Source organism: Xyrauchen texanus, chromosome 31 (genome assembly GCF_025860055.1).
Source record: "Xyrauchen texanus isolate HMW12.3.18 chromosome 31, RBS_HiC_50CHRs, whole genome shotgun sequence".
Lineage (NCBI taxonomy): Eukaryota > Metazoa > Chordata > Actinopteri > Cypriniformes > Catostomidae > Xyrauchen > Xyrauchen texanus.
In genome coordinates, this window is record NC_068306.1 from 22,464,434 (window position 1) to 22,478,154 (window position 13,721).

Below are 13,721 nucleotides of genomic sequence, written 5' to 3' on the forward strand. Positions count from 1 at the left end.
ACATCAAAATATGTCATGCACTGGAGGTCTCTGGTGACATCTGCTGGAATAAAATAAAAAAATACATGAAATGACAGCAATGTTCAGTAGATGGCTTCAGATCTCTATGCATTGGATGATCTCTATAAGCCAATTTTGTAACAACATTTTTTTAGATATATTAACACAAGTTATACAATGGCTATATTTTTTTATATTATATTTGTCAAATTGTAGCATTTATTTTAAACCACTTGGGTTGAAGTGTCAGATTTTGCAATGATGCTCCAATATGCTGTTAAACCTGAACATGCTGCACAGTCAGATCTGATTATACTACAAAGAAAATACATTTATTTCAAACATCAGAATTTTTGCATAAACTCTCACACAGGGGTCAGACTCAGACTTTGACCTGTGTGGTATGTGTGGACAGGTTTGGCAACACTTGTGAGGGCCAAATGTCCTCATCAGTATAAAAAACAACAACTCTTAAATGGGTCAGATGGTGTTGATCTTCAAATCTAGTGATGTACACATGTTTGTGTTATGGTTAGGCTTAGGGGTAGAGTTTGGAAATAGAAAATATAATTAGCTTGATATGAAATCAATGGAAGTGTATGAGCAATCACTACTATAATCAAACAAACCAGTATGTGTGTGTGTGTGTATGTTTTATAGTCTCATCCCTTAATTTACTGTATGTGTGGTTGTGTTCTGCATTTTGTCTGATTTATAGATTTTTATTTGACAAAAACAAATCTCTGTATTTTAGTATTTCACATTACTTTCCAATGGCGAGTTAATTTGTATGACTTCGACTTATAGAATCAAGTCCAGGTTTTTGTATATAGATAGCAAGTGGAGGAAAAGTCACCAAGTCTTATACCACTCAGATAAATGATACGATAGTTTAATAAACAAACAAAATGAAAATGGGTAGAACAATGACCCGAGGGGTGCATAATGGAGGGTGTTAAAAGAAGGATTCAAATCGGACATCACTGTGGCTTGTAAGCAAGTTCTATTCTACACAAGCTCTAACCAAGAGAAAAACTAAGGTGATTAAACATTTTAGAGCAGAGCATATCAAGAACAATTTATATTCACTACAGAAAAGAAGATTTTGTTAATTTCCATCACATTTCCAGGTGTTTTATTACCATTGGAACTAACTGTTAAAGAAAAGAAAGTGTGTACATACTTTGTGCATGAAATACAGGTTTTGTGTGTGTCACTAACCTGGGAGATGGCATGTTGGTGCTACTGCTCCTCTGTGGGGTCCAGGGCCTTTCCGCCACAGATACAGTGATGCTAGGGGTGCCGTCTCCTATTAACTCCACTTCATTGTATTCCTACGAGATGAACGTTAATAAATACTAGCCCACTGAGAACAGGGGCATTGCTATAGACAAAAGGGTCAGGTGGGGACAAAAAAGAAATATAAAACAGGAAAAGGTGGCAAAATAAGTCTCACAAGTGTATCCATGTTGGAGAAAGCATCATCTAGATGTGCACTAGGAGAACGCTGGATTTGACCAGAAACAGGCTGTTCACTCTTCTTCAAAGGCATGAATGGGGAGGAGAAAAATGACAATATATGAGACATAATGTCATGTATTTTACAGTACAACAATTTAATACTCTACTCGGATTGGACAATTGGCATTCCAAGAGTACTAATATTTAGTACTGCGATGCTTCACTGTTTGTATCATTTAGTTTGCCTGTGTTTGTTTGTATGTCTGAAAGTTACTTGGCAAAAAGCTACAGCTTATCCTGTTTTTTCTTCTATGGAAATATTTTTGCTAAAATAGACAAAATTACTGGTTATATTTTGTCTCAAATGTAGGTTAATCTAAATTACCTTGTTTATAGAACTGTTAAATAAAGCAATATCACACTCTATAGGGCTTTACACTCTTGAAATTGTTAACCCAGGGTCATCCTTAACCCTATAGGTAAACAAAATCCTGTTTCATATTTAATCATGTACATTTGTAAACCACAGGTCAGTGTTCCTATTTGTCAATCTGCAGTGTCAATAACATTAACTGGACGAATACAACCGGTCACTGGAGCTGCTCTTCGGTGGAAATGTCACCAAGCAATTAGCTCGGTTTGGCTTTCGTCTTCTGAAATATACCACGAAAACACATGCAAAATGATAGGAGTACTTTCTCTTCACCATGGCAATTATTTTGTTAAACATTTTACTGGTTTCCCTCTGACAGAGAATGTAAACATGGTGTGAACATTTCTACAACTACGACAATGTGCATGAATATTCAATGAGGTAAGCTCTGAGGAATTATACAATTGGTTGTCTTTTGCTAAACAACTTTCTTAAACATATTAACATCGCTATTTTAGCAGGGTTTTATAACCCTGGGTTAAAAGGTGCTAATCCCCTTTTAAAATAACAAGTGTGAAATGTTGCTTGACCCGGGGTTAAATAAAAAGACAATAAACTTTAAGCGCAGTGTGAAAAGCCCAAATTGTGCTGTTGTACTAAATATCAGCACAAAGATGCAGCCGAATAATGAGCTGTGCTGAAATTCTTTACAATAGCATTCTTTATATAATAGTCTTTGTCTTGTTATTTATATTTTGGCAATATTACAAAAACAAGACTAATATATAAAGAATACCAGTAAAAGGTAATAAGGCAAAGAAGACAAAGCAGAGCTCAATGATCCCAGTGCTAATATAATATCTCTCTTTTTCTCTCTCTCTGAAAGGTACTCACAGGGCTCAGCCTATCTTTGCTGGAGCTGCACCTGCTATTCAAGCTACCAAACTCTGTCTTAGAGCTGGACTGTGAGATGCCTTCAAAAAACGGCCTAAAAACACAAACACACACACAAAGATCCAAGGTCAAAATAAGAAAATTGGAAAAGATGTGGGAAGTTTGCCCACTCAATATCTGACTAAAAAAATGCTCAGTCAGAGAATAGAAGACAGAAGATATTTTGTCAGTTCATTTGAAATCTGCAGTTTGAATATGTTTATTTTGTATAATAAACACCAGCAGCCTTTTAACAATAGCACTTCATCAATTGACTACCTCCTTCACTGTATGCACAAATATTTCTGTGATGCACAGCAAACCCTATATCAATTTCTGAAAGCACCAGAGGATTGCATAAATACTAGCTAAGGAATGATGTATACCGAAGTTTGGGTTTGGGAGTGCTGAGAACACTGTCTGTTTCTTCCATCTCTGGGCCGCTGTCACTAGGGTTATACATCTCAAGACTGTCATAGAGCTCATCCAGGTCCTCTTCCACATCCCGGATCTGCTCCTGAGACACATGATCCAAACCAAACCCCACCTACATACATTATATTAACCAACAATCACACATCAGCATGGCAACTGCATTAATGATATACAGAACGTGGGCAAAAGTATATGCTCGCCGCACTCATATGTGCTTGTTGAACATTTACTTTCAAAACCATAAGCATTAATCCCTACTATACTACTGCTACTAGAGGTAGACCTCTGTCTCCAACTTCATATCTTGTGAATAATAATAATAATAATAATAATAATAATAGAAAAGGATCTGGTGAAAATCCTTAAATTTGGTCAATATATACACTATAAAAAGCTTTTTTGTAAATACATAAATATAGAGCAAATCTCATTTATTTACAAATAAGAGTCCCAAGGGTATTTCAGGCTTGTTTCCATTCTATGGACTCTTGTAGCCTCTATGTCTGTCTCCATCATAGTAAAGAAAGAATACGATTTTTTTGAGCATTCTATAAATCGAATAAAAAACAACAAAACCTGATTAATCGGTTATGGGCCTTTCCACCATCCTAGTATTAGTATGTAACTGCTACTATAACAACTTCTACACTTGGAAAGAAGCATTGTCATGCTGGAACAGAAAAGGGCCCTCCATAAACAGTGGCCACAATGTGGAAGCACATCTAAAATGTCAATGTATGCCATAGACCTTATTCACACTAGTGCCATCTTTGATTTTTAATGGGAATTACAACGAGGCTGTGAGGGATAGACAGCTTAAATTGTTTTTGGATCATTCTGTGGTCAAAACATTGATAAAACACTGTCCAAGAACATTGAAGATACAACGAACTCCAGAAAACATGAGTTGTGGAAAACCAGATGTGATCTAGGAGCTTTATACAGCATTATACCTTTCGTGCCATTGAAGAGATGCTAAGTCAATCCCTCACAGCCTCATTGTCATTCCCATTAAACATCAAAGATGACGCTTGCGTGAAAAAGGTCTATAGCATTAAGATTTATCTTCACTAGAATTACTAAATTAGCTAAACCTGTTAATTAGAAAGGGGATGTCCACATATACACACATACTGAGCGACACAGTGAAATCAACCAATCAGATTAAGATGCGTGCATCAAAAAAAGTATAAGAAAATGTAAAAGGAGAATCAAAGTTGCCTATCCTTCAAGACAGACTGGTGGAAAATGGAAGGAAAACGACCTTCAGTAAAATAATTGGTGAATGTATAAACATAAGGTTAATAGGGAAGCAACAAAGACTGCAATTACCTCATCAGACACTTTGAACCATTTCACCAATGCCAAAAGCTTCTGTTTGATGTTGGGTTGCTGGATTTAAAACACAAACACCTTGTTAGACAGAAAACAGGGCAGTCAGAAACAACAATAGCAAACAGACTCAAATTAACAGCGTATCTGGAGAAGCAACAGCAGGGAACAAAAATAGCAGCAAGCAGAGAGTGAAAAAAAAACTGTCACAACAAGCTGAGCGCCCAGTAAGCTGGCATAGGGACTAGAGGCTTGTTGGCTAGAAGACACATAGGAAAACAAAACAGACTTGTGAAGGCATCCGAGAGGAAGAAGCAGATAACATGATAATGTGTTCTGAAGCCTCATCCCTTAAGGTTCAATATGATTGCAAGAATGGCAGCATCTATTATTGCAACTGCTGCTACATGCAAAGAACATCAGTGACCGAAGGGAGAAATGTGCAGTTGCTCAGCCTCTTGGCTCTTGACAAGGCCTGAGGCAACATGGAGGCACAGAGAGCTCTGCCTGCGCAGATGTCACTTACATTAGCTCTGGTGATGGAGGCTGTGGAGGGGAGTTTACGACGTGGTTTCTTCTTCCTCAGTTCATCTTCTTCATCATAGATGTACTGCCCAAAAATAATAAAACATCTTCTTCATGAAGACTTTAAGACATTACAGACATTACAGCTTAATTTTCTGTTAAAGCATAATTTTTAAACGTGTGTTGTTAAAAGCACTATACAAATAAATATGACTTGGCTTTAAAAACATCTCAATACCTACAAAAATGATGCTCTCCAACAGCATCATGCTCTGTCTCCAATTCATTGGTACTGTTTTGACATGCAGCTCAAACCTCAGACCTGACATCTTTCCAATCCTTTCTTTTTCTTTTTTGCAAGGTTACTGCTGGTAATTTTTGCTGCCTCAATTTCTTTACATTCATCACACTCAGGCCACAGCAGTGGTTCGAAACTGGTTTTGCTTCAGAATCCACTCTGGACATCAAGTGGCAACCAAACTCAGAGCCAAAATTGTTTATCATACAATAGTAAACAAATATGTCCTTAAAATCCCAAATTAAAAGTGATATGCACACAAAATCAGGGTTACTGGACCTTTTTTAATCTTAAATTTAAGTCTTTTAAAAAACATTTTCAAGACCTGAACAAAATAAAATGTCGATACCAGAACAAACCCACACAACCTCAAAATAAATATAAAAGGCACTGAGGGAAGGGGACACCACTCAACAGGGCGTTACAAACAAAAGTATGATAATAATTTTTTTCTAGACATTTTTTTAGACTTTTAGCTAGGGGAACATTCATACAGTATGCCATGCTCACTTCAGAGAGCCCACATCAAGAACTCTGTCCCACAGGGTAAGTAGGGCATAGGAATGATCACTTTCAATTGAAATTTGCCCAATATATTCAATCATTTACAGCATATTACAATATAAACACTATGAAGTGAACACTGTAATATAACAAATATGAGCAGTGATTCATCAACAGCAGATCATCAATGATCGCTTGTCTTAAATGTGCTGTATACACTGAATGTGAACTGCTCTGAAATCGTTTAAAAGCCCCATATGCTTGGAGAATGTGCAAAAGTGCCATGTCTTCATTTCAAAGCAGGCAGCACATACAGACTTTGTATTTATTTAATTAAATATCATGCAGCCTTTTGCAGTTTAATAATCACATTATGCTAAAACACGATTCCTGTTTTTCTGTCCCCAAATTTAAGACCTCTGCAAACTTTGTAATAAGATATTCAAGACTTTTATTACCTTAGATTTTAGAAAACTGGATTCAAGATATTTTAAGAGTTTTATGGATCCAAAGGAAACCTGAATATGCATAATTATGTTTTTAGTTTTCCTACTTTTTAATTTGAATGTTTGGTTTCTAAATGTCTCTTGAATTTCGATGGTTTCATGCTCTAGGCAGCCAGAGTTTGATTGGATGCACAGCCTTGGTTGACAACAGCAAATGATATAGGAAGCATTTTCTCCTTTTAAAAACCTGTTTATTCTGCTGTCCTAACCAGTGTTGGGTAACGTTACTTTTAAAAGTAACTCATTAGAATATTGCATTACTCCTTTAAAAAGTAACTTAAATAAAAAGTCATTTTTTATGGAAAGTAATGCGTTTTTTTTTTTTTTTTTTGCATTCTATAAATCGATTAAAAAACAACAAATCCTGCTAATTATTAAGTTATCAGCCTTTCCACCATCCTAGTATTAGGATATAACTGCGTTACTTTTTTCTCACAGCCACTTTCTCCTCTGCTTTGCTATGCATTCCATTCAAATAGCCATGCATTGCATCCAAGAGACATTACAGGTCATGCTAGCTACTGTACAACACTCATGCCAAAATAACATAGTAAACAAACAGATATTTAGAAAGTAGGTCTTCATATTCATATTTATAATAAAGAATCAATAACATGAATATGCATGATTTGTTTTTCCATCAACATAGCAGCCATTATTAATAATTAAGTATATTGAAAGTCTTACCTAAAGCAACAAAGTCCAACACTTGAACCTGCATCATATATGTCATCATGCGCTGTGCTGATCGACAATGTCAGTCAACTTAAGATGTTTTTCAAAATTCAGGATAAAATTCAGTGAGGAATGCCAGTCTAAAATGTTCAAGGAATAAGTCTGATGAAGAAATGAATGTTTTTCATATACGTCATCTCAGTGCTTTTTTTGACTTGACCCACGGTGAATAAAGACGCCACTGATAGATCGCAAACAACTTCAAAGGCACATGTTGATACAACTTTGATTCGGAATCGTTTTTAATGCTACCAAAATGTCATATAAACGGTTTGTATTATGAATCAAACTACTTGTTTATTATAAAGACATTTTCTCTGCGTACACAATCGATGAAGAACGTTGCTTGGATTCACTGATCCAGAATCTTTTCTCATCCCATTTTCCCAGTTACAGGGAGCTGTAACAGAGAGCAGTTCGGCTGCATAAGTCAGTGAATTGACCAAGTATTTCACCCTGTGTATCATGTCGTGAATAGTCTTATAAACCCTCAGCCTAAATGTGTTTATTGATTTAATGCAGTGTATATTAACACATGAATCAACCGTGTTCCACTCAACCGAATGTTGACCTCACTAAACACTATTACACTAAAACACGAAATGCGCATGCACGTTCTCGAGATGATTGGCAGGTAATGTCTGTATTAAAAGGTGATTGGCTCTTTTACCTGCAAGGCAGGCCTTCCTTTTTGCATCCATTGACTGTTGGGTGCTACAGCTTCTTGGTTGGGCATTCCAATTTCTCCCATTCATTTAAAAAGTAGTGACTCGTCTCTCTCTGCTAAATAGCCTCTGGCCTCACACTCTATAGAAATAATGCACTACGTCTCCTCCCCAAAGTTTGCACACTTCTGATTTCACGCAATACAGGGACAGTAGAGGTGTACAAAAGCAATACGTAACTTTATTTAAAAAGTCACTCAGATATTATGGTCTAAAATAACAAATATTGTGTTACTTTACTCGTTATTCAAAAAAGTAATCTGATTACGTAACGTGCGTAACTTTAATCGCATTACCCCCAACACTGGTCCCAAATATATTTCTTTAAATGGTTAGTTGCATTTTATAATTAGCATTTAAGAGTTTTCTCCCTGCAGTCTGCGGACCTATTAGGATAGACCTGCAACACTTTTTTGGGTTACAAATCACGACCCACCATTTGAGAACCCCTGGGCCAGAGCATGTCACTTCACATCACTTTATGATCAAAGTATGTGATATTCTTTACTCATAATTGTATTATCTGATTATCTCATACAATTGTTTTCTCCACATAAACAGTGTTTTTCTTAAATTATTTGACTTCAACCATTTCAATATTTTTATATTTATTTAAAGAGGCTCCTGTGCACTGTTGTTATTCCCTAAAAAGGTAAACAATGGATGGAAATCAAAATACATAATTTGTATCTCACAGGCCTTACCTGCCCCTGTAGGGGGTCATCACTGCCATCCTGCTCTGATGAATAGCTTTCCTCTTCCTCCTCAGAATAATTATCAATGTCAAGTAAACGATCTGTAAGGGGGGGGGGTACGACGACTGTGTTATCAGCATAACAATTTGAGTGATAAGAAAACGCCTTATGTATGTCTTCTTTTTGCTCTAATGACAGCTGGCATGGATTCCATAATTTTGTCAGAAAAACCTGATGATCCATATTATCCCAGCATGATTTGATGTTCCAATGGCTTGTTGTTTAATAATTTAAACTCATTTTACATTATAGCCTTTTTTTTCTCAAATAATTCTAAAATATTTATTTTCAAGTTCAAATTAGATTTAAAATCTTAAATTTTCACAGTTTAAACTCTCTGTATTATAAAGTGACCCAATCTCACCTGATAGTTTGGACTTTGGTCCCTCTGGATCAATGGGCTGACTGGAGAGAGAATCAACACGAATCTCAGCAACTGGCACTGCTATGTCCTTTACTGTCATGTGCAAACCCAAAACCTGAGCACCTTCTGTAGGGTGCTGCATCACCTATGGATGGAGAAAACAGGGAAGCCATGAAGTAGATTGAAAGAACAGGACAAGAAGAATTGGGATCAATACAGTTACAAAAGTTGATTAGCTATGAAACTAAATTTGTTTCATTGTTTAGACTGAGTTTAGATACTCCATCTATTGTATAACCTACTGTACCTGAATAAGATTCAAACAAGCACAGTAAAATACAAATACACTGACATGTGGGCAAGCTGCTGCCCACAGAGGATGCAGTCCTGGGTTTGTAGGATTCTAGCGGATCCTCACCTCAGCCATATTTATCAGTCCTACTGCGAGGGTCTTATAGCCTAGTATAGTGCGATTCTTGTACCGCTTGCGCCTCTGAAGCATGATCTGAAGCTTGTTAGCATCTCTCTTCAAGAAGTGTGGATACTGAAGTAAATATTAAAAAGAGAAGGTAGTCCAGGTTATGACATTGGATCTAATTCATAAAAAAAAAAAGACAGGTTTAAGATTGGGAGCTTCAAATATCAGGTATCATCAAAATAAAAACATAATACCTAATATATTTAATCTGAAAATGTCTATTTAGTACTATTCTTATCCAAAACACACACACACACATGCACACAAAGTTAACCTGAAGAGAGAAGGTGAGCTGAAGATCAGTTTCTGTAAGCCCAGCAGATGACAGCATGATTTCATTAGACCGCAAAATACGCTTTGAGCTCTAAAGAGACATTTACAATCATTAGTTACATAAACATAGATTAAGCACAGTTTCACCATTTTTTTATTTTATGAAATAGATACTCATTAAACAGTTACATGTTTTAGATTTGGAGTTTTACCTGAAGTTTGACAGCGATGACCACCGATGTAAGGTCTTTGTCCAGCTCTTTCAAAATCACTAATTTTTTAAGAGTTAGACTGAGAAGTCTGCAAGAGAAAAAGAGGGTAGGGGAAAGGATGAAGACAGAGAGAGGGGGTTTGTTCTGAGGACATGTTGTTATGGCAGCTGAATGAATAATCTGTCCCCAGCCCAGCTTATCGAGTTTACGGTTCAGAGTTGACATTTTGGTCTCAAATACCAGATGCAATTTTGGCTGACATTTCATCTAAAATTCCAGACAACAACTGCAACCTTTTTTACTATGTGGAATGATCTGTCATTATGGGTTTTAATATATGTCAGTCACAATAACAAATGTAAATGTGGCTTGTGTGTTTAGGATTCAAAAGACCAGCAATCAAATAATTTGTATAAACTTAATACGACTGAAGCTACAATATATAAATATATATAATACATAAAGCTTTGGACATTAACAGCTTTCAAATGGAATGAAAATAAAAACGAATTAATCTCCCATCCAGATGAGACACAATGTCTTATCTCCACACAGACAAGGCATTTGATGTCCCCAAAAATGGGTTGGTGTAGGTGTGCTGATATGTTTTTGGCCTGAAGTCAAGAATGCAGTGGCATTGGTGATATTATATTAAAGTGATAAATCTGAAAGTGACACAGCACTCAGGCATGGAGCACATCCAGTTTCTGTGACAGGTTGTATTTTCACAGGGGCATATTGCCATGAATTTTAAATATACTGTATACATACACTTGCATATCCAAACCACTTTGAAGATTATGAAGTTTGTTAAATGCAGTTATTTACACTTTTGACTTTTCAAATCAAATGTTTTTTGGGCATAAATAATCTTATCATTTTCACTAGACTTGTCATTCGTCTGTGATTTTAGATTTAAAATCTTTATTAATTTCCATTTCCATTGTATAGCCTATGTTTTGTCAAGTCCAGTTTGTTATAGTAGACCTAAATTCTATAAACTTTTCGGGAAAATATAAACAACAACAATTGACAAATATATAGCACATAGCAATTTAAAAATTAGTCTGTCAAAGTGACAGCTAATGATTATTAATTTTGCAACTTCTGACTGTAATGTATTTCAAAAGTATGACTCTTATTATCAAATAAATTAACTGGTATTCAATGCAATTAGACAGGTGTTATATCCTGCTTATATGCTCCATGGTATTCAATTACCAATACATTTAATTCCATATTAGCACTTATATACATGTGACACCCAAAATCGACATCCCAAACTCCTCAGACTTCCCAAGATGTCAAACAAAATGACCACAGGAAAGACACAAATATACAGTAACATCTTGAGTCCACCCAGTCCACTCTTCAAAGTGAGCCATAGGAAACCCATACACTTATGGATCTAATTCACTTACAAGTCGGTCCCTGTGCATTAGTGAGAAACTCGAGAACAAGGAGACTTCAGGCCAGAGACAGGTAATGAATGGGAGAGGAAGGGACAAACATCTCAAATTTCATCTCTTATGTAAGATTGCGATTGGAAAATAGGCAGCATGTACTAAGATAGCAAACGTTTATATTCAGTAGGCCTAATAATTATCCTGGTTAGTTTGAAATTAATATACACAATTAAGTTTTCTCTAGTCAAAATGATGAATCCTCTTTGTCATTAAGAAATCCCTTAAACAGTATCATAAACCCTTGAAAGCTATTTTAAGTTATAGGAGGATTATGGAGCCAGTGCAATAGAAAAAGACAAGATTAAAAATGACTTCATTTTGAAAAAATGCTCTTTAAATTATCCTCCTTAGTGTCTGTCGCTCCGAATTTGTTTTGTTTTTTCTCCCCAGGCCCCTTAGTCAGCCTTCATGGTCATTTTCTCTTCCACTCCCTGCATGAAGCATCCCAAAGCCCCTCCTCTAAATAATCTTAGCACTGTCCTTGGGAGTATAGATGGTGAATGTGGAGAATAGTAAACTTGACATACAGCATTATTACTGGATCACATGTTCTAATACACACACAAAACATTTTCTAACATGCATTGCAATTTTATTACAAAATTCGATCAAATTGGATAATAAAATAAAATACTATATTTTTTAATTTTTACATATTTAATTTTGTTTAACACTACACATACATTTTTTTTCTCAATGGTTTTTGCCAATAAAACATTCTGGAATAAAATGATCAAAAGTTTCAATAATTAAGAAGCTCTGTAATGACCTGTTGGTTTTTGGAGGTTTACCCACTTTTATTAGTAGCCTACTATTTATACCTGAGTGAGGTTACACAAGGAAGAACATGATGTAAAGTGAGCAGCAGTCAGTCAGTCAGTTATCAAGTCAGTGAATGTGTTAAAAAGGTGAGAAAATGTTCTTCCACAATACATTGTAAAAAAACTAATTTGAGGTTGCCTGACAAAAGGTGCTTTATGCAGCAACAAGTAAACTATAAAACTAACTGATTTTACTTACATTTCAAGTGAATTCATGACTGAATCAACCTGATTACATTAATACCAAAAAAGTAACTAGCAAAAGGGAACAACATTACATTACCACGTTTCAAAGAGTAGCCGTTTAATAAGCTTAAACTGAATTAAAGCAACAATCAAATTAAACATATTGTCATTATTTTAATCAAATAAAGGAAGGAAGAATAAAACGATATTATTTTCCTTGTCTTTGCAGTACAATGGATTTTCAGATGAACTATTGGAACGCAACGTGATCTGGATTATCTTTTTACTACAGGATGTTACTCTTCAGTAACATAGCTCTTCATAGCGCGTGTCTAGTAAACAGTAACCATACCTGGGCACGCAGCTCGGGGATGAACTGTCAATCTCCCAAGTCGCGAACAGGTTCATCTGAAACGGACGACTCGAAGAAATCGTGACCGATCTGGGGGGCTGCAGGTGAGGAGACGGAGCTCCCGTTCGCTGCTGAAGACCTCCACGCTCCGACATGCTGATGTCTCGAGATCTGTGCTGCTGATGATCTTGGTCAGTTCATCCGCTCGCTCGTACTCATAGTCAACAATGTAAACAATGACGCTTTATAGCACAAGCCCCTTTACGTTGCCGCCTCCGCTCCACTCTTCATTTATTCCATACAGTCACTGTGGCGGTGAAGTTGTTTTGACCGGTGGTCTGTCAATGTAGCATACTTTGTCAGAATAGCATACCGGAAGTTGAGTTTTATAGCGGGGTCTGTCAATTTAGCCTACTTTGTCAAAACATCATACCAGTGTTTGTGAAGGGTATACTGTTTTGATAGCCCCTGGTTCAATAAAAATATACAGTTTATAAAGGGGTATGCTGTTTTGATAGCCCCTGGTTCAATAAAAATACAGTTTATAAAGGGGTATGCTGTTTTGATAGCCCCTGGTTCAATAAAAATATACAATTTATAAAGGGATATGCTGTTTTGATAGCCCCTGGTTCAATAAAAATACAGTTTTTAAAGGGGTATGCTGTTCTGATAGCCCCTGGTTCAATAAAAATACAGTTTATAAAGGGGTATGCTGTTCTGATAGCCCCTGGTTCAATAAAAATATACAATTTATAAAGGGGTATGCTGTTTTGATAACCCCTGGTTCAATAAAAATACAGTTTATAAAGGGGTATGCTGTTCTGATAGCCCCTGGTTCAATAAAAATATACAATTTATAAAGGGGTATGCTGTTTTGATAGCCCCTGGTTCAATAAAAATACAGTTTATAAAGGGGTATGCTGTTCTGATAGCCCCTGGTTCAATAAAAATATACAATTTATAAAGGGGTATGCTGTTTTGATAGCC

General features: G+C 36.1%; 1 protein-coding gene across 1 annotated transcript in view; it reads right to left on the reverse strand.

Annotated features, from left to right (window-relative positions):
* LOC127625179 (phosphofurin acidic cluster sorting protein 1-like) overlaps window positions 1-13,059 on the reverse strand; it is a 37,118-nt gene extending 24,059 nt beyond the window's left edge. The window contains exons 1-12 of the mRNA XM_052100286.1: window positions 12,735-13,059; window positions 9,910-9,997; window positions 9,699-9,788; window positions 9,365-9,490; window positions 8,947-9,091; window positions 8,532-8,623; window positions 5,061-5,144; window positions 4,535-4,594; window positions 3,154-3,284; window positions 2,729-2,822; window positions 1,457-1,540; window positions 1,222-1,334 (exon numbers count right to left, since the gene is read on the reverse strand). Coding sequence (XP_051956246.1) covers window positions 1,222-1,334; window positions 1,457-1,540; window positions 2,729-2,822; window positions 3,154-3,284; window positions 4,535-4,594; window positions 5,061-5,144; window positions 8,532-8,623; window positions 8,947-9,091; window positions 9,365-9,490; window positions 9,699-9,788; window positions 9,910-9,997; window positions 12,735-12,889 — 1,262 coding nt within the window. The 5' untranslated portion in view covers window positions 12,890-13,059. The remainder of the gene's footprint in view (window positions 1-1,221; window positions 1,335-1,456; window positions 1,541-2,728; window positions 2,823-3,153; window positions 3,285-4,534; window positions 4,595-5,060; window positions 5,145-8,531; window positions 8,624-8,946; window positions 9,092-9,364; window positions 9,491-9,698; window positions 9,789-9,909; window positions 9,998-12,734) is intronic.
* Between the last annotated feature and the right edge of the window lie 662 nt (window positions 13,060-13,721).